Here is a 21,116-nt window from a genome sequence, read left to right as displayed (position 1 = left end):
TTTAGATCCAGTGTAACACCTATCTTCTACTTACAGATACAATAAGTAGGTCAAATCCATTATTTGCTTACATAAGCAGCAATCTGTTTGCTGACCTTCTAAAATAATTGCAGTCCATTAAATCAAGCTGGCAGACCTACTGAGGTGATACTGTGCAGAATACTGACCTCTTGGGGACTCCAACATGAAATGTATTGTGTCCAACTATTCCACAGCCATGACAACCCCACAAATGCTGCGCTGCTTCCTCAGCGTCTCCCACCAGTGACAAGGAACCCACAGATTTCACCAACCTCACCTTCTCCAGAAATTCTGTGGGCTTTGTACAATTGTTTTCTTGAGGGGGATGTATAAAAAGCCTCCGCTGCAGCTGAATGACACATCCGGCAGGCCCTGCCGCCATGGTGCTCACATTTCAAAACAAAACACAACCTTGATCGCAGGGTCATGTGAGTCAGCACTGCAGGAGCATGGAGAAAGCAAATAAGCCTCAAACAACAAGAGTTCATCTAAAGGGGCACTCTTGCCTCTATCAAAAGGACACAAGGTGACCCTGCAGAAGCATTTCCTGCAGGTTGTCACCGAGTGTCTTTCGGGTGAATATGATCATAGCTGAAGTGGACAGAGCATTGTTAGAGCAGCTCACAGGCAGGCAGCAGTGGCTGGGGATGTAACACCACTGAGGTCGGAGGCTGAGCATTACCGAAATACTCAGTGTACTCGGCTTTAGGAAAAGAGCCTCACAGCTATTCATTTTACTTCCGTCTCCATAGAGGTGACTCCTCTCTCCTCCTCAACTCTAAATAAGGTGTTGACAAAATTACAGACAAGCCACATGTTATCAGTTATGCCTCCCACTCAGAGCTTCTCTGTGTGCCTGGCATCTATTATTTCATGTTGCATTTATTTGCAGAGTGATCTAGTGAAACTAGTAGAGCCCTATAATAGTGTTGATCTGTAAGGGTCATGCAGCCGGGCCTAGTGACCATAAATTCATGTGGTATGGCTGCACTGCACAGTACCAGTTTGACAGTGTTGTAAACAGTTCCAGACAAGCTTTGGGAGACCTCTCTCCTCTTTCAAATGTCAGGCTTAACCCCATTGTGCCACCTGGAAAGTATGACATAGGATGAAAAGACAAAGATGGGGCACAAAAAGGAACAGAGGAATTGCTGCCAGAAGCTGTTCCTACCCCATCCACGATGGCAGAACCTGTTCAGTTCCACTCACAGGCAGAACTAGTGAGAACAGGAAAGACACTTGATTAAAAACTAGCACCCTGCAAAAACAGGGGAAAAAAAACCCAAGAAGCAGAAGATAGAATGAGGAACAATGAGGAAAAGTGAACCTCTCTGTGAAAAATATTTGGAATGCTGAGGTAAATAAAAGGCAATTAAAGCAAGAGCAACATCACAGGCTAAAAGATCTTAGCCAATATTTAAGGGAAGAAGCAGGCATCAACTATCAGAGTATGACTGGAAGCCAAGATCCTCATGTACTCCCAAAAGGTCTTTACGTGAATGAACTGTGTTATTATTTCCCCTTGTCTCTTCCATGCGGTGTTAGTTGTGCACGCACACACAGCAGTCCCCTCCTCTTCCCCTTTTTCTCCTTCCTTTCCATTTTTCCCTTCTCCTTCCCATTTACTTACTATTTGGACCCATCCAACCTTACACAACAGCCCCTAGGCCAGCCCTCATGGTCCAGCTAAGCGCAGAACACAATGGTTTGGGAGTAGGGACAAGCCAGTGCTGGTTTTGCCACTGAAAACCCAATGTCTGCTGAAATTGTTATCCCAGCCAGCTTTCTCAGGTAACATACCTTATCCGTTCCTTTGCCAAGCAACTGTTCATTACAAGAATTGTTTCTTTTTGTCCTATCTTGCAGCTGTTGAAGTTCCCCATGAAGACTGAATTAACATCTACTCCTGCTGTCACTGGGACATAGGGACGCACCCACACTTTGAGCAGTTGCACCACCACGGGAAAACAGAAGCTACTGCTATAACCCAGCATTTACAGCCTGCTTCGTTTAGCAGTTGCTCAGAGGCAAAGCTCTTTGTAGGAATTCATCGATATCACTGAGGCACAGCAGCACAGGACAGCTTAAGCTCTGAGGGGGGCTGTTACCTCCCACCTCCTGGGACAGTCCGTGCTGTAAACTGACGGCATTCAGCATTTCACAGAGCTGGGACATAATCACAGCCCATATTTTGCCATCCTTATTCATGCATTGCAGCATCAGTGATACCAACAGGAGGTTGGGAAAGACGACTTGCGCAGTTCCTATGCTGAGAAGCTGCTTGAAGTCCTTGTTTCCACAGTGATTGCCCAGAGTTCAGAAATGAAACCCTGCCAGATATGTGGAATTTCACACTGAGAAAGGACAGTCTTTTTCAGATGTTCCCTTCTCCACTCAAAAGGCTCTTTCTACAGTACTGCTCACAAAAGCACTCATACACGTCCCTTCAGCCCAGCTTTTGACTGTAAGCAGAAATATTCTAACCATAAGTTGATTGCAGACTACCTCACAAAACAAAGCCCTCGTCACTATCTCTATTACAAAGGAGGAATCTGTGACACTGAGAGCCAAGTGAAATGCTCAAGGTCATCTGAGCCAGTGACAGAGCTGTGAAGAGCCCTGTTCCTCCACTTACACCACTGGGAGATGGTTAGCATTATTTACAGAAGTCTCTATGTGGCATAACACTTACTCATACGCAAGCACATATTTGCAGGACTGGGATCTTATGGCAGTTAGTCACTGCAGATATTTATCCACAACATGTGTAAAAACTATCTCATCTTTAACAGAAAATATCAAATAATTCAGAACCATGGAATACCTTCAGATTCCATACTTTTGTTTGCAAATACTCATATTTAAGAAAATAAAGAGGCTATATATATTATCAAATTTTGGAGTCCACACTAGTGGTATAGCTTCAAGTTTGTGCTTGGTGCCCATTTGCATCTTTTTTTTAGTTGTGGGTGGGTTTTTTTTTTCTTTTAATCAAAAGGTTACTTACCATCTTATTCACCAAAATCCAAGTATTAAGAGACTTCCATTCTCACAAGCAAAAATCTAACCCCATTAAAACCTTCCCAGCTGAGGAGACTTACAGCATTATCATGCTGATTCTAAAGCAAGATTTATAGGCAAGACATACTTTGGTATTCTACCAAGATGAAATAGGACACAGCTCCCTTTGCAGTCATGAATGGAGGGGAAAATGCCAAGAATCTTCTTGATCCTGCAAAGGACTGTTAGGGCCAACAACCCAAAGGCTGTAGTGCTCCCAACACTGAGTTGAGTTTTTCGAGGCATGCTTAGGCTCAGAGAGTCCTGTATTTGCAGTACTGGTTTTATTTTACTACTAAGCATAAGGGGAGCTAGAATTATTCAGTTGCTACATGCAAGCTGGTTGTGAATCTGAAGGCAGAGAATTCTAAATTACTATCTCAGAGAAATGATGGAAACCATGGCAAATGCTGTACCACTGCACTGGAAATGGAAATTAAGCTCTGCCTCTTGATGTTGTCAAGTACACCATGCTCCAGCTTTTTACTTCCCTCATCTAAGCCTTCCCCCCAACCCTGAACCAGCAGTCAGCTGCAAATCACACTGGACTTTGAGGGACATGCTTCTTGTTTGACATGCCGGCAGTTCAAAGCTATGGCCACTAAAACAAGCACAAAAATTTGTGTGTGTTTGATATTTTCCCCTTGTGCCTCTATGAGAAGCCCAGGCTGGTACACTGTGACCTCTAGGCAAGTTGATGGCATTGCAAAAAGGAAGCTGTGCTCTGTTGTGCTGTCACTGCTGTACATGTTATCCCAACACAGGCCTGTTTGCACGCGTATGAACTGAAAAGCATTAAGTGCCAAACACCGTTGTAGCATGTCAGGCATATGTTGCTTGATGTCATCCAGCATTAAGCCAAGTGGAAGAGATGAAAGCAGCAAACCAGTGCACTAACCAAGACTACTATATTCAAATAGGCATCAGAAAAAAATTACCAGTGAAACAGAAGATAGACATGACAGGATCTCACCTGGAGCCAGACTAAAATCTCTTGGGATGTGATTCTGCTAAGCGCTCTGCATTTCCAGTAAAGCCAATACGAGTGTAGGGTGCTTGCCCCTGCCCCAGTATCAACCTCTTGGCAGGAAATGCTTTGAGAGCTCAGTCATGCTTCACTCCATAACAATTTGTCTCATTTGGTTGTTTAAGGGAAAACAGAGTTAAGGCACCAGTAATAAGGTAAGATTAAGAGGTGAAAATGCAATGTATTTGCTATGGAATAAAAAGTGCAGCTGTTTTGTGTTGTTTCCTTTAATTCCAGATGAGTTTTGCCAGACATCTCTATTATCACACACCAGCTCTGAGAGTAAACAGGGACTTTAGGATTTCAGTCTGATCCCTCAAGCCCTTATTCATTTGTCCAATGTCTTTAACAGATAATGCCAAAGATATTATGGAAAACAGAAGTGTAATCCGAGTATTCAAAAATTGTTATTTTTGTAGTTTCACGGGCATTTCATTTTACTTAACAAATTCTGAAGGGCTGTCAAAATGAGGCAAGAGAACTACCTGGATTTCCCCTCCCTTCCTCTCCGAGCCCTGATTTCAGAGCTGTTCAGAGATGCAAAATAACACAAGAATCTAGTGTTTAGTAGTTTTTCATCTCACAGGTGGAAATGCTGAGAAGACCCAGTATTATGGTTCCTTGAGGTATAAACAAAATAAAAAATGAAAACCAGTCACAAATACGACTTACAGTTTTTTCTAGCAGTATTCCAAGACTTGACATACAATGACCTAATGATAATAAATGGATTTATTGACACTATAATCTTCCAGTTACATGGGGGCTGTCCATCAAGGTTGCAAACTAACCACCCAGTGGACAAGAGCACCCACATGACAGCTTTCTTCAGAGACTCTCTCTTCATTGTGGTCTTTCTGATGAAGACTATTGATTCAGACACCTCAAGAGCACAGCTGAAGTACTTCCAGGGCTGGGTTGGCACTAAAAGTAGCCAAGCGACTTTCATAGAATATGAAACCTGTGCTAATACGCTTTCCTAGATCCCAGCTGGCTGCACGAAAAAGTGACTGATGTTTCCTTGCCTTGTTGACATGTCCAGGGACTACAGTGACCCTATATAGTCAGTGGACCTCAGGGTGGCAGCAACCTGGAGAAAGTCTCCTACTCAGCATGTCTGCATCATACCCAACACTGCTTTGAGGTCCTAGATGGTTTGCTAATTCCAGAGCAGAATGGTATGAACTTATAAGCATGGTTTGAGCCTGGGTATGTAACCAGGCTTATGAACTCTCCTCAGACCTGGAGTGCTGGGGCACACAATGCAGAACCCCCCACTTGCTCATCGGGAATCACAGGCATTCTGCAGGGCTTACTAGACTCAGTTTAGGGCAGGCAGCCTCCTCCTGGACTGGCTGCATTTTCAGCCAACCTGGTAAATCAACACAACACTCCCTGAACTCGCGTTGTTAAGGCTTTTCCGTTATCAAGAACATCACAGTTTCCATCACCCTAGAGAGTGGAGAGATATCTGTACTGCAGGGGGGCTGCACATTTAATTTTGTGCTTGTTTCCACAGGTGCAGTGTCTCTCAGCAAATGAGCAACATCCTAATGTGAAAAGAGAGATGAGGAATGTATAAAGCAACTTTGATAATTAAAAAAAAAAAAAAAAAGACACTAAGTACACAGGATAGACTAGCACAATATAGCCGAAGTACCAACTGCCAAGTCTTGGGCACAATGCAATTCCCAAGCGGGTAACTAGATCTTCACGTCTTTTACCACTGCATAGTCTATTTTCTGTTCAATGCTTGCAACTTCCATTAACGTTAATGAGTATGCATATGTGCCTTGAGGGTAAGAACATACTCCCTCTGTGGCTTCTAAACTTGTTTATAAATCCCTCCAAAAATCACATTGTGTTCATTGTTCTGCGCAGAAAGCTATTATAACAGCTATAAGAACTGCTGGTTTAATTCCTTCCTCCCTCCCTTATCTGAGGGACCAGAAAACAGACCTGAAAAGATGAAGGAGATGGTACACACAGGAAAGTAACCCAGCTCTGAGAGCTGCAATCTGAAAACTCACTGCAGGGAGCGACAAACTGAAATCTCAACAAAAGAAAATCAAACCCCCAAACACCGAAAAACTACCACCACCACCCCCAAAAGCAATGCCTTTGAAAATCTCTAAGCTATTAAATGCTGGAGATTAGACTGAAATCTTTGCCACGTCCTTCCTGCTACAGTGCGGGTCACTGGGAACGAGCTGCTTCAGCAGCCAAAGGGGCCAAACACAGCTGCCCTTGCATGAGCAGAGGTGCTGCTGGGCAGAGTCCCACAGCAAAGGCAGGCCACGGCTGCCCTCCAGCCTTTTAACCACTGCAGCAGCAAGGAGGCTGCTGAGATACAGGGCTGAACAAAGGGAAAGAAGTGCTGGGTTTCTGGTAGATTTGCACTCCTCTGGCACTGCTGAAGGCACCGTCTGCAGCCCTGTGCCACCTGGACATGCAGGGCAATTCTCTGGAGTCATGTATAGTAGTTAAAAGCCAACTCCACCTCACTCTACTGACAACAGGGCACGCACCTTCTGATGCAGGCTTTGACTTTTCCTTCCATTATTGCCAGAGCTGCCTTCTCCCAGTGCGCACAGTTTCACGATTATAAGCCCTGTCAAAGCCTCACAGTCTGCAAGAGTTACATTGCAGTGTACAAAAAATGATGGGTAATGAAGCACTGAGATCAAGAATCAGATTAAGGTATGTGGAGGAAAACAGACACTGCTTTACAGATGGCTGAATACTGGCTTGCATCATACCTGTATATCTCACATGAACACTAGCTGCAGCTTTTCACGGGTCAACATGCTATGCTTAAAATGCAGAGCAGGCTGTAGGAAAGGAAAATGAGCTGGAACACACACAGTGGACAACATGCAGGCACTCAGGCCTCTCAGGCACTGTGACACATGGGGCTCCAGCTGAGTGCCCAGCGGAGGAGCCCATGCGCTGGGAGGACACCTCAGAGGCTGGACCTCCGGAGGCAGCACGGCCCACGCTGCCCCAGCCACACAGCCTGCCCTTTTCCGGTTCTCCAACCTACACCCTGGCATCGCAGCAGCACCATGGACCACAGCAACATGGGGCCCTCGCTGGGGGAGAGCCCATTGCAAGAGCCACCCCACGAGCCCCCTGCCCGCTGTGTGGGGCTCAGACAGGCTTCGCTGTGGGTCACTTCTGCACAGCCCTGCCCACCCCACTCCCCTGCCACAGCTCTTGCCCAGCAGCAGGGCGGTGCAGCAGCACTCATGTCTCAAAAAACATCCCTAAAATACCACATTCTGCTACGTCAGCACTGGGCTGTCACATCTGGCAGGAGGCCAAGCAGACAGCCCAGAAGCAGTAGCATCTTAAACTGCCCGTAGCTATACCCACCAGAACTCATCTGCCAGCCCCTTCAGGCTTGTTAGGTCTGAATAGGGCTCATTAGTGTTATTTCTTCCTTTAGTAGGCACAGATGAAAAGATGCGGGAATAAGATCTGGCTATAAGGAAGGACATGACATGGTTACTGCAGAGGACACTGTTTCAAAGTTCAGGTTAAATACATTATTAGCTAAGGTAAGAAATAAAAGGAAACCAGCACCATGCAAAAACAGCAGAAGTCCTAAATCCCTTTAATCCATGTTCTGTTTAGTGAGAGCAGCAAAAGTTCAAGTTTACAATGCAGAGTCACCAGTCTAGCTGAAAGAAAATGAGATTTATGAGAGAGACCAGCTGGACTGCAACCCCAGTTACAGTTACTGTAATTGCTTTTCTCCAGAGGAAAATTTTCCTTACAAGTTGGTCACCTTTAGAGATTGCTGAGCAACTGACAGAGGCTTCCACTGCATGGGCTTGGAAACCAGCAAGACGGGTATCCTTCCACACATGACACTCAGAAGTAAGACGCTGAAGAAATTCGGTGGGTTTGAGAGGTGGGAATTCCTGCAAGCATTTCACATATCAGACGTAAACTTCCCGTGGGCTCTGGCAGGAGCAGAATTACAGCCATGAGCAGCATTTTGAAAACACTGCTCTGAGTTTTAATTCTCATTTGGGTGCATGTTTGTGTGTACATGCAAGCACACACAACTTGCATTTTTGTTATACATAAATGTGTATATTATGTTTATGTAAATTAAATTACATAATATATTTTACATGCATATATTTATAGACTGTAGTCATCATCCATATTACTAAACAAAATTTCAACAAAAAGTTAGCTTTCAAAATGCAATTCACTTATCCTCTTCATTTATGTTTGCACTGAAGTAGGTCTGTAAACCTTTCTTGTGGACATGCAGTGATCATATCAAAAAACACTGCTTGAGGCTGGTTACATTCACCAATTGTGCAGTTTTATTAATTCCATTTTCTGTAAGATTGGGCACCTAAAGCACATCAATTAATTAAACTCCTGCATTTTCTCAATAAAGAGCCTCTCAGGATCGAGATTAGATATGCCTTCCAACCTGAAATGTTATTTAAAATTACCCTTTTCAGTTCACTTCTCACTTCCAAAGTGTGATGTACAGGGCACAGTTACATTTCTTTGCTGTTCCTACAAGAGTTTGAAAACTCTGCAGAAAGACAGCCCACGTTTCTAAAAACAACTCTAGAAATCTGTCATGGAGAAGAAATGCATTGGGTGGAAGGCGTTCAGTGGATGTGTATCAGAGGAAGCTGGAATAGTAAAAAAGGAATATTGAAACATAAGAAGGGACACAAGTGTAGAAACACAGCAACAAAAATTAAAGTCAAGGACAATGAGGCCTTCAGGCCAGAGATTGTTCTTTCCGGGCGAGTCTAGGTAGACTGGGGCGAAACACACAACCCAGAGTGTTAACACACAGCTGCACAATGAGACAGGCTTAATACATGTCATGGCAACTTCAGAGGAGATTCTCACACTCCCACAAATTCAGAAGGAAGAGCACTTATAGGAAAAGTCTACAGAGCTGGTGTGGCTGTTAATGATGCTATTTGTGCTTCAGGAGGAAAAGGTCTTTCAAGCTCATGACCAAATTTCTTCTGCCACTTATTTCTGCAGTAAAGTCAGACTCATATTCAAAATGTAATCTAATGTTATGGTAGTTATTATGATGGGATGGATTCAGTATTTGGACTTTACCATGATCAGCAATAGGCTAAAATTTAACATCAGTAACTGCTTTTATTTGTATAAACTGGATCATTATCAAAAAGCAAAAAGCAAATATGTTTAATAAAAACAAGTGGTGAGGCTGTCCTTGGTTGCCTAAGAAATGCAGCAAATTCCTTCTCAAAGTAGCCACTGGGTCAGACAATAGATATTATATGCTGAATTATTCTGCATTGCCATAAAAAAAAATGAGCTGGGAACAGTTTTATGACAACTCTTTTGTAGAGATTCCACAGTAGTTGATGGAGAAACAGTGGGGTTTTTCATTATTGTTTTCCATAGTTCCTGGAAAATGCTGTAGCCATTCAGCCTGCAAATACCACCTGTACATGCAAATGTGCGAGACACATGCATATACAAATATTTGGGTACAATACGGACAACAGTGACTGAAAGTTCAGTGTGGGTGTTCTTGGACTTGAGCTCCCAAAGACCTCCCTAGGACAACACGAATATTGTATCCTATGGGCTATCTCACCCGAAGTTGGAAAGATACAGTTTTACAATTTCTTGAATTCAAAGACTGCTACTAGAAGGAGACCAACTGGATATGGAAAAATTTAACCACTTGCACATAAAAAACAGACTGGTGGAATCAGAGCTTATCAGCTTTCTTTGAGCTAGACACAATTTCAGAACTAAATTTGCTGGAAATTTATTGTGGAGCAACAGTAATAATTTCATATTCTGGGACAAAGCTGGTTTAATATTTGTATCAAATCAATACTGCAGATAATGAACTTTGACTTTCATCTGGTTCTGTTCATCTTTAGATGACCACAGTTTATATATTAACTTTCCTGTGCCAGCCAGGTGATGACTGCAAAAATTTTTTCATCAAAATAGAGATGTTACCTTGGAGTGCACATGTGATAACAAAGCCTCTCCTGGTGACAGCAAAGCATTTTAGAAATCCAGCCTATGCATCCAAAGAGACACATACAAACAGGGGAGATATTGTGAACACACGAAAACAACGGTATGGTTAAAGGGTTCTGTAAATTCAAAATCTCCAGGAACTTCTTCATGACAGTCTAAAAGTGCCCATTTCTGCACTACACATAAACCAGCAGAATGCATATAATACACATCATACATGAAGTATCATAGAGATTCTCAATATTACATGAAGGCATTTAGTCACACTGAAAGGTAACATTTAGGTATTACCTTTGATGCTAGTGATGGAGTATTACTCATTCACCAGTTCTTTCCAGAGATCTTGCTATGAATATTCAGCTCTTGATTACAATAATGAATCTGAGGAACTCTGCACTACTCAGTACTAGGTGTAGTAAGTAGTACCATCGTCATACAGATTATCCAGAGTGAACACTGCTACAATACCATCTGTGCCACTCATAACCATCATGTGGTGGGATAAACCAAGCTGAACCTGTGCAGAGTGGGAGGAGGCAAAGTAGTACTTGGCCTTGGAAACAGAAATGTCAATCAATTTCAAACTGTGAAATCTGGCAGAAAGGACATGACTACATATTACATCCTGGGTGTCAAATAGCAGATGCAGGAGGAGACGAAGGAAAGGAAACAAAATTTTCAGAAACTTCCATAATAATAATCCTGAAGAAGCTCCAGTTTCATGAGGATTCAGACTGCTTAAGGAGTCTGCCATAACTTCTGTGAGACTGGTAGAATATTTGAGTGTATTTCAATTATTACTACCATTATTATTGCTATTTTAAGGCTGTTGGAGTCCCTTGCTTCTTAGTAAACGAGGAAGAGGACTGCAGGTAGATGTAAAACAGACCTCATTCCTAATCATCCCAGAGACAATGTCAAGGTCAGTTATATCAAACAGCAAAATCTACTGTGTGACTCAATGCACACTTGCAGGAATATTCATTACACAAGTTAGAAAACATTAGAGCCTATGTTACTGATTACATAGTCTATGGTTCTGCTCAGTGTTTATGTTCAACATCTCAATTGTAGACATACGTGCCACTAACTGAAGTACACATTCCTTTGAACCTTTGTTATCACTGATGACCTTTTAAATTAGATTTGCTTAAAAGGGTTTGTAGCAACTAACAAGTATTTCTGGCCACAACAAGCAAAAGGGATACGCACTAAAAGCACAACATACTGCATGGGACATCAGAACTGATACATAACATAGCAGTAGGAAAAACCAGCACTTATCAAACCATTTGCCCCTAAGGGCTCCTTCTTACAGTTCACACTGTGAAGCAAAGTCATCCTGATCTCTCCTAGCAGGGAGTACAGCTGGTCCTACTGCTGCACAAAATTCATTTCCAGCATGGAAGAAAGGAAGGAGAAGATCCCTGTAGCGTTAGCTCATCTTTAATTGTTCAGAGTAAGGAAGCAATATCCTTAGTCAATGCATTTGTTTATTTTCTTCTGAATGCTGCATTGGCTGAAACACAACTGGGAGGAACAGGAAGAGAAAATGTACATTCACACGCAAACAGAGGCTTTGGGCAACACATTATACAATGTTGGGTGCAATTTTTACCATTGGATCACATTTCCTTGCTGTAGAGTTTCAGTGCCAGGCAGAATTCTTTTGAATAATTTCTGTCCTTCACTTCTTGAAAGCAGGCCTGCCAAGGACTTGGGGGTACTGGTGGATGAAAAGCTGGACATGAGCCAACAATGTGCACTTGCAGCCCAGAAAGCCAACCATATCCTGGGCTGCATCAAAAGCAACATGACCAGCAGGTTGAGGGAATGGATTCTGCCCCTCTGTTCCACTCTGGTGAGACCCCCACCTGGAGTCCTGCGTCAAGCTCTGGAGCCCTCAGCACAGGAAAGACATGAATCGTTGGAGCAGGGCCAGAGGCGGCCACAAAAATGAGCAGAAGGCTGGAACACCTCTCCTGTGAGGAAAGGCTGGGAGAGTTGGGAGTTAGAGTTACAGGAAGAAATTTTTTACAATGAGGATGGTGACACACTGGCACAGGTTGCCCAGAGAGGTGGTAGATGCCTTGTCCCTGGAAACATTCAAGGCCAGGTTGGATGGGGCTCTGAGCAACCTGATCTAGTTGAAGATGTCCCTGCTCATTGGGGGGGGTTGGACTAGATGACCTTTAAAGGTCCCTTCCAACCCAAACCATTCTATGATTCTATGATTTCTTGTTGAGGAGGACACTCTCCAAAGCTGTGGTTTTCATAGTGCTAGTGATACAGAGAGAGGTCCTTGGCTGGCATACAGATAGCAGTGTCCTATATGCCATCTGATAAGCAAACTCTTTTTCCCTCCATTTTGAATAAGTTCAACTCATTCCCCTGTGTATAAGCAGGCCACATAAATGGTAAGAAATGTTAAAGGTTGGTAATTATCCCTTGGCCCAAAATTTGGAGAACAGTGATCTAGAATACCTGAGCTGGCACTGTTACATAGATGGGGAAACATACGGGTAATTCTTAAATACAAGATTATCAACTGGCTAATCTCAACACTCGGTCACCAAAAACCTTTTTTCTGAAGAATTATAGTGTTTACCTTCAGTTCTGTCCGGTAGTTTCCCACTCTTACTTGTTGTTCCAGTGTTGACTGTTTCAGATGAGGTGCTCAGTTTCGTGTTAGGGTCTCGCTTCGGTTTTGGAGGCGGCTGCTTACGAGAGCTGCTACTTTCGTCATCAGTTCCTCCAACAGAATGAAGAGACTGGGATCTCACGGTAAAGCCACTGGAGCAAGGATGTGGCAGTCTGTCCTGAGGAGCAGGCATTGTCATAAATCCCATGCGGAAATGTTTCCCCACGTAGCTTCCTTCATTTCCTCTCACTACTTCTCCACCTATGCTGTAAGAGAAAATACGCATAGAAGTTTATGATACACCTTTACCTGAACTGTAACTGGCACCAGGGTCTCAGTTCTGCCTCTGATGAGCAGATTGTACTTTGGGTTTTGTAAACAAGCGATGTTGTTTTCTTTTCTTAAAACAAGATGACTACTAGAATGGAGTGATCTGTTTTTCAACACAAATTACCAACGATTTAAATGTAGATATACTGCTATGCACTCACGCAAAATTTTACAAGAAGAAATTCAGAAAAACTTTTGTTGAGGTTTCATGGCATTGTGACTAGAAATTGTCTATAGAAAAGTTTCAAACATCAGAAATCAGAACTGAGTTTTCAGGAAGACAAGAGACTGCAAGTAGGGCAAAGAATATTACTTTAGAAATGCAATGTTGTGTATTGATCTGCACTCCCCTACACTCATCTTTAACTACAGACACTCATGTACCTTGGGAAACAAGGCTCTTGGGGTCCAATCACTCATTTCCCTTCAGACTAAAGAATAGTAAGAAATTGTTTAAAAATTATTTGCATATATGAAACTGAACATTAACATCTCCTCAAATCCACATGAAGCTGCAACATGAGCAGCATCAGACTAGTAAGATACAAGTGTAGGAGATGGAAAGGCAATGGGCTGTGGGACACTACGAAGAAAATAACCTCCAACCGTTCAGAAACACAGGTACAGAAGAAGGAAACCTCAGCTGAAACAAGTGCTGTCATACCAAGTACTACATTGTACTGTGGATGGCAGGACTGAGAACCTGGTATTATTCCTGCTATACTCATGCATGCTTATCAGTTCTGAAAAACAGCTCATACTGATGCTTCTACTGCACTGTAAACCTAGAGCACGTTTCAATTAAGACAATTCAGTGACTACACAAAAAAACTCAGCAACACACACAGGTCAACACGGGCCTGTTTGCAAGAAGGTTTGAAATGGTGCCAATGTGGGCATGTAGCTATGTCATTACAAGAACGGTGAAGGCTTGGAAAGCCCTAAGCACCTGCTGTTTCTTCTTCACACAGAGCGAAGCTCTAATGTTGCCTTGGGCAGGTGCGGTTTATTCGGTCTTGAACACATTTTCTTCCTTAAAAGACAAGAACGTTTCTCAACGGTTCATTTGAGGAGTGAGTAAGGTCACTTCATTCCCCAATACTGCACCCATCTTCACTGTAGATAATACACAATCTGTATTTAACTGTCCTAAAAGCATCAGATTGGCTCCATGTGATGCATAACTCTCTGCACAATAAAGCAGAACCTTCGTTCGCTTACTACTGTTCTTGTATTTCTATTTAATTTCCACTAGTGGAGAGGTCCACTTTCCCAATTGGTTAGAACTGAACAGGACTAACTGAACATGTGCTGGTCTCCAGGGGCGCTGACATCTACATGCACATATACACTCACACATGCACACGCACATGCCACGTATATGCACACACTGGTCCATGTTCATAACCAAGCTATTACCTAATCCTAATTGCCATCAATTCCAGAGGGATTCGCAGCCAGAAAGATCAAAAGGTAGAACTCATTTATTTGAAGTTTAATAAGAAACCTGTAGCTAATTTAAATGATTAACCATGCCTCTACTACTCTTTCATAAATTGTTCTGAAAAGAATATAATCCTCTGATGCTGGACTACAAAAAGGGCCTGTCACGTTATTTAAAGAAGGTTACTATCCAAACACGCTGAAGAACGCTGGTGGGGCGTCTGCTTCCTTCCTTAATTCCACTGGATAAATCATGTTCAGCAAATAAAATTTCGGTTCGCCGTGTCTCTGACATTAAAATTCTTATCAGATTACTTTATTCAATTAGTGTATTTACTTCACTTCTGTGTGGAGGTGTTTAAACCACACACTACAGGGCAGATTCTGTTCTGGATGGACTTGCACAGATTCCACTGAAGTGACAGGTTTCACCCTTTTCCTAAGAATACACAGAACTGCAATTATACAATGCAAGTGTTTTTGCCAAACTGTCACATCTTGTATTCCAGCAATAAAAACTTCCAACATAGAAGTCCAGTGTCCAAATGCACTATATCATTAAACAATTAAATCATGTCCTTTCTTTTTCCTTCCCATAATTTTTTCACTCTTTACTGAATTCCTTTCAGCGCCTACTCCAGAATAAATGGCCTATAGACAGGTCAGAGAGAAGTGGCAGGCACAGATGGGAACAGACCTTGCTGTTCTGCTTCATGGCTGAAGTAGATCTGGTCTCGCTTTTCTACGTCCTCTGCTCGGCTACTAGATAAGCACAACAGGACACCATTTCCCTCTTTCCAGTCACGTTTAAGGGAGAGCCTATTTCTCTTTGAGCATAGAAGCCAACTTTCAGCTTATGGTTAGGCACTGTAAACCCCACGCTGAAGAAGACTAGCCTCTAATTCTTCGTCCTGGACCCTGGTTACTTATGGTGGTAGCAATTCCCAAGTGTTGTGCAGCGGGTGTTTCCTAGTATAACTTGACGAATAAACGCAAGCATAACATTGGGTGGAGTGCCAAAGTCACATCTCAGTAACACAGACAGAAACCCACAGTGGTGCCAGGAGAAAGGAGTCACTCCAGACTCACACCCATGGCACAAGTACAAAAGCAGGACAGCAGATTTCAAACATGGCATCCCCTATCCTAGGGCAGTAGCATGCTGAAGCTCCATTTGGGCTTGTGCAATGCAGCTTTGCAATCCACAGCGCTGCTGATGTTACATCATGAAATCAGATAGAATTAAAGGATTTATTTACATGCTCCTCCTGCTTGCAACCACAGGAGTTGGCTGGGGCTGGTGTATGTCTCACTATGGCACAACAGGCCAAGAAAGATTTATACACACCTTGCTGCAAAAATGACTGCAGAAATGGCGAGGGAAAATAATTGTGCAGATGACCTCACTCCATTATTTCTGACAGGAGAGAGCCTGTGCTCCTCATTGTACTGATAATGAGTTCTATCTCATTTCAAAACTGTATTATGCGAGTTGCTGCCAGTATTACACAGTTTATTAATATATATGGAAATACAGATTTGGATTATTCCTCTGGGAAGTTTGTTTGAACTTGGCCAGGTTCAACTGCTTCTCTGACAAAGAATTATGTACAGCATTCAAATAACCATTAAAAAATGCAAGACATTTGTCTACAATGAGACATGAATTATATAATTAAAAAATTAATCATATGATCACTCGTGTTACACTCTTAAAGCAAAGCTGACTTTGTGCTGAAAATACACTTTGGCGTTTGCCTTGGTCTAGTGAATGCAGTGGATGGAAAAAAGGACAGTGCAGTGAGGTTGGCTCCAGACACCCTTCAGAAGACTGTTCTGAAGCAGTTCTTCTTACAAAAAAAATGGTACAGGGCTTCTCCAAAGCCATGAAACAAGTCCAATTTAGAGCATCGAGTGCTGCCAGATTACACACTCCCTTCTTGGGTGCACTGGAAAGTACAGAAGCTTCCCCATTCCTCTCCCTCTTCCACACAGTATTGGAACTGAATCATTACAACAAATACAAAAACAGTTGGATCTGCCTTAAATCACTAATAGTGGATTTCAGCTATCATTTCTAAAATATGAATGAGAGCTCCAACTGATGGAGCTGATGAGTCTTGTTATACCTCCAATACAGGTTTTATCTGTCAGCTGAGATCTCCAAGGTCAGAACTGGGCTAGCATAAAACCATACTGACCTTGCTGTTCTTGCCTGCAATATCAGCCTGCCTGCACGTAAGCTGTAATCATCGCAGTCCTGGACACACTGCAGCTCACCTTATTGTGATCTGCCTGCTCTATTCTATCAAGAAGATACTGGAGCACTGACCAAACTACAGCACAGAATAACCGAAATGTTCACGTGTTTGAAGAACTACAGAGGAAAAAGTCTTTTATATCATTCATTTTATTACATATCACAAGAGGGCAAGTTATAGAGGAAGGCTAAACATTAGAAGTGCACACAGAAAATACTCTAAATGGACAGAGCACAGGCAAGGTCATTCCACCTTGCTTTGTCATGACTCATAACACTCCTATTGACTAGGAATATATTTTCAAATAGTTAAGTTAGAAAACTAAGAAAAACAACTTGTCGTCACATTGCTGAAAAATGCATGGCAAAGAAAAAGTATCCACAGACTGCCTGTCTCAGTCTGTGTGGTCTTTTTAATTTGCATTGTTCCTACTTAGCATTGCAAATAACAGTTTTACTTTGCTGTGAAATTTCATTACTCAGTCCAGGCAGAAATTTAATTAATTCCTGGAAAACAAATAAATAGTTTTGTAAAAACTTTTGTTCTACTTTGTGTTACCGCTTTAACTATGAACAATGTGGAATATTAAATCCCCTAGTGCAGTTGTAAGGATTAGGAGAGTTCTTGGAAATATCTAGGTCCCATAAAGTTGAAATACCCTAGAGCTACATTTTCTTCCTACCCATCTATCTATCCTTGTTCTTGGTATTCATCTAGAAATTCTCTTATCAGTTCAGACTTACAATGGATTAGTTTCATGCCTCAGGCACCAAGAATCACTTGGTAGTTCTCCTCATCTTTGTGCAGATTCTAATTTTCTTCCTGTGCTCCTTTACATGAGACTTCATGACTTCTTATCCACAAGTTCAAAAGGGGAACTACACCTGCTTATGAGGCTTGACCTACTAAGTAGGAAGAAGGGGAATGTACTCTGCTGGTGACATGGCATCTTTGAAGGTATTTTGCCTTTACTTTGCTATGACATACCCCAGTCTGGGACTGCAGCAGGTCACCGTCCTTTGATTGTTGAAATTCCAGACAACCAAGAGAAGCTATTTCAATAGCAGCTGCTCACTCCTCTTGGGCCTAAGGAGGAGGAGTTGGTCACAGATACTGGTTTGTTAGCTGGCAGAAACTGGGCTGGGAATCTCTGCAGTCTCTTCTACAGAAGCGGGGAGAACTATGAATTACAGGGCAAATAATGCACATGGATGGCCAGGCCTCTTCCCTCTGGGGAGCTGCAAGCCCATGCAGTGCTACCCCCACCCCCCACCCATGACAGGCATCTAATCCATCAGGGAAGCCCTCTGAGTCAGAGGCTGAAGGAAAAAGAAGTCACACCAAAATCAACTGTGGTGACGTAGGAAGATTTCTGTAAGTCCCTCATTAAAATGACTAATCATCAGCAAAAATACAAAAGGAGAAGAAATACTTAACTCAAGGATTGTATATGAGCTGTCTTGACTGAGCAAACGGCAGTTCATCCCTTGGTGCATCTACCCTTTTTTTGGGTTAAGAGAATAGCTACTGTTATTTGAGGCTTTTTTTTAACCACTTCCCTACTCTTACAGCAATGAACGCCCAGCTCCTCTGTTCATATCAAATGTTCCGCGTATAAAGGACTGAAATGGCTTTGAAATGTGTGTATAATTTATTCTGATGGGGAATAGACATGTACTAAGGATGACACATTTTACTTTGTATCCGAGAAGCACTTTCAAGATTAGCATAAATTATATTTGTAAATTAGAGGTTGGATGCCAAAAAACAGAAGATATACTATTTTTATCCCCCAAACATGATTTCAGCAGACCATGAAATGTAATACTGAAGAAAGAAGGGTAAGATCACAATCACGGATTCAGGAAATGCACTGCAAGTACAGGTTTACATAAATCTACACCATTTTCATTACAAAAATTAAACATACAAACAAATTGGACACTTTTTTTTCTTTAATTACAATTCAGAGGTCCCCCTCATTATTCCCAAGGAATCTGCATGAATGATTTTTTTTCTACATTACTTTGCTGACAGATTCCAAATGACTCATGATGCTCTTACATCCAGATGCAGAGGATAATACTAGCATCCTTTTAGATATGGGCTAATGTGAAAATGAATCATGACAAAGGTCAAATTCAGAGTCATTTTGTGCACCTAGAGGACTCCCTAAAGTGAGCAACTGACATGTCAACGTACAGAAAATATCTTGCCTCTACCATATGCGTCTGCTTTTGAAGTAGGAGATCAAGTGCTGCTTAAGAAGTCAGGCCTCTCAGGACACAGACTACATTAGTGCTATAAAATAAAATTTATTCTTTTATCACACCTGTCAAACCCACAGACCCAGGGTTTGATCCCGCAAACACATCATGAGCTGACATTCCCTCGTTGCATACCTACATTATTGCACCAGAATCACTAAGAAGCCTTGCAGAAATTGCTTGTTGCTTGTGAATCTGTTCTAAGCAATACCCCTTATGGAGGCGTGCCTACGTAGTCTGACACTAGATTATTTCTAGCAATTCATTTCTTCAAGCCAACCTATATATGTAACAGACCCCGAACAGTACTCTGTGCTGCCGTTGTGAGTCTGGCTGCTGCCATCCATGGCAGGACTGAATCTTACACACAGAAGCCTGGCCAGATCAAAATGAAGGACCACATGTAGTGGCTGCTTTGTAACTGAGTGCCTGGTGAGCAACCACAAGGCTGCTGTAATTCCTAGGCAGTGCACAGTGGATGATAAAAGAAAAACTAACGAAGACTGTCCGCAGCAGGTTTTCCGTAAGATGCCAGATAACCTAAAGTCAAACGATGATCTGCTATGCTTCACAGCCAACTATTGTTATACTGCAAATGTTGAAGATGCTAGCAATAGTTGGGGTTTTTGGAAAAAAAAAAATTTAAATCAAAACAAACCCCAAACATTTTTATAAGAAACATTGATAAAAAAAAAAAACACACAACTATGTAAGTTATTCTTACAACAAACCTAACATAAGCTAGTCAGCTTGGAAAGGAATAAATGAGGTGTAAGGACCTTTCTGATCCACAGAAAGCATAATAAAACAATTTCATCGGTCTGAAAAGACGTGCAGGTACTACTTCTTATTTCTACTGGCATTCCTTCTATCTTTAGTAGGCTGCCTCTTAAACCAGGGACTAATGAGTATGTTGGACTGAACATCCACAAGGGCCTGACGTTGCTTTCCTCAGGGGACCAGCACTCACTGCTGTATCTGGGGCATGGGGTCTCCCCCCGAGCTCCAGCCCCGGGGATGAATGGTGACTAACTGATGCATATGGAAAGGTTTGCAAGTTGTGGGTACAGAGGACACTTAACAGGCAGGAGTGAAAAGCGCTCTGCTTTTATATGACTACAGATATTTTTAATTTTGCATGGGAAATGCACAGCTAAAAGCCAGTAACTGAAATCTGGTATGTTCAGAGTCACCTAGAATTAGACACCAACCATATGCAATGTTTAAACTGAGTGCAAATGCGTGTTCGTGTTAATGGAGTGGGGGTTTGCATCCTGTCAAAAACGGGTGGACCTAGAACAAGGCTGTGTTTTTGTCACACTCAGTTGAAAACCACATGGCACAGACTCCATTCTGCCTGAGCAACTGTGGCTAAGTAAATATTTCAATGAGATATGGGAATAAATTAACATAGAAAATAATTTGTATGGATTTTTGTAATAAAAGGCTTCTTTGGGTTTGAATTGAAGAGTTCCAATGGAAGCAATATCTCTAAGAATTAAAAAAAACTTTTTGCGGATCAGATGCTGCGAAAAGGATAAACCTGGACAAATGAATGAAATATACTGATGCTCTTCTGAACAGCAATTTGCAAACGCAGTGCACTTTGCCTGCCAAGGTATTACACTGTGTCTAACCTTTCCAGATTCAGTCTTATTTCAAACAGTGATTGTACAGATGCTCTTCTGAGTCCCTCAAGCAAACACAACTCTACTCTCCTTTTAAAATCCAAGCTTAAATACAAGGAAGTTAAGGTTTTAAAGAAGTGCTTTCTATTGCCTCCAACCCCAGAGAGAAAGGATTTTGATCCTGACCTGGCAGTGAACATGAAGAACAACATTTTTTTTCGGAAGAAGACCCCTCACAAATTTCACTTCAGAGTGACCCATACATTGCAAACCAAATAAATTGATGTTTTGGCTTAACTAGCAGCCTGGTACTCCAGTTATTCACGTAATTCTTCTAATACTATTGTTATTCACAACTCTCAGTTCAAAATACAGTCCCCGGGCTGGCTTGTCTTTCTGTTTTGTTTCGGGTTT

At 42.2% G+C, this 21,116-nt stretch overlaps 1 protein-coding gene across 2 annotated transcripts in view; it reads right to left on the bottom strand.

Moving 5' to 3' along the window:
- NYAP2 (neuronal tyrosine-phosphorylated phosphoinositide-3-kinase adaptor 2) overlaps nt 1-21,116 on the bottom strand; it is a 144,712-nt gene that overhangs the window by 66,320 nt on the left and 57,276 nt on the right. For both annotated transcript variants that reach the window (XM_075417883.1, XM_075417884.1), the window contains exon 3: nt 12,741-13,039. In XM_075417883.1, the coding sequence (XP_075273998.1) occupies nt 12,741-13,039 (299 nt within the window). The remainder of the gene's footprint in view (nt 1-12,740; nt 13,040-21,116) is intronic.

The sequence above is a fragment of the Opisthocomus hoazin genome, chromosome 4 (genome assembly GCF_030867145.1).
Source record: "Opisthocomus hoazin isolate bOpiHoa1 chromosome 4, bOpiHoa1.hap1, whole genome shotgun sequence".
Taxonomy (NCBI): Eukaryota; Metazoa; Chordata; class Aves; order Opisthocomiformes; family Opisthocomidae; genus Opisthocomus; species Opisthocomus hoazin.
This window is presented reverse-complemented; position numbering and strand designations above follow the sequence as displayed.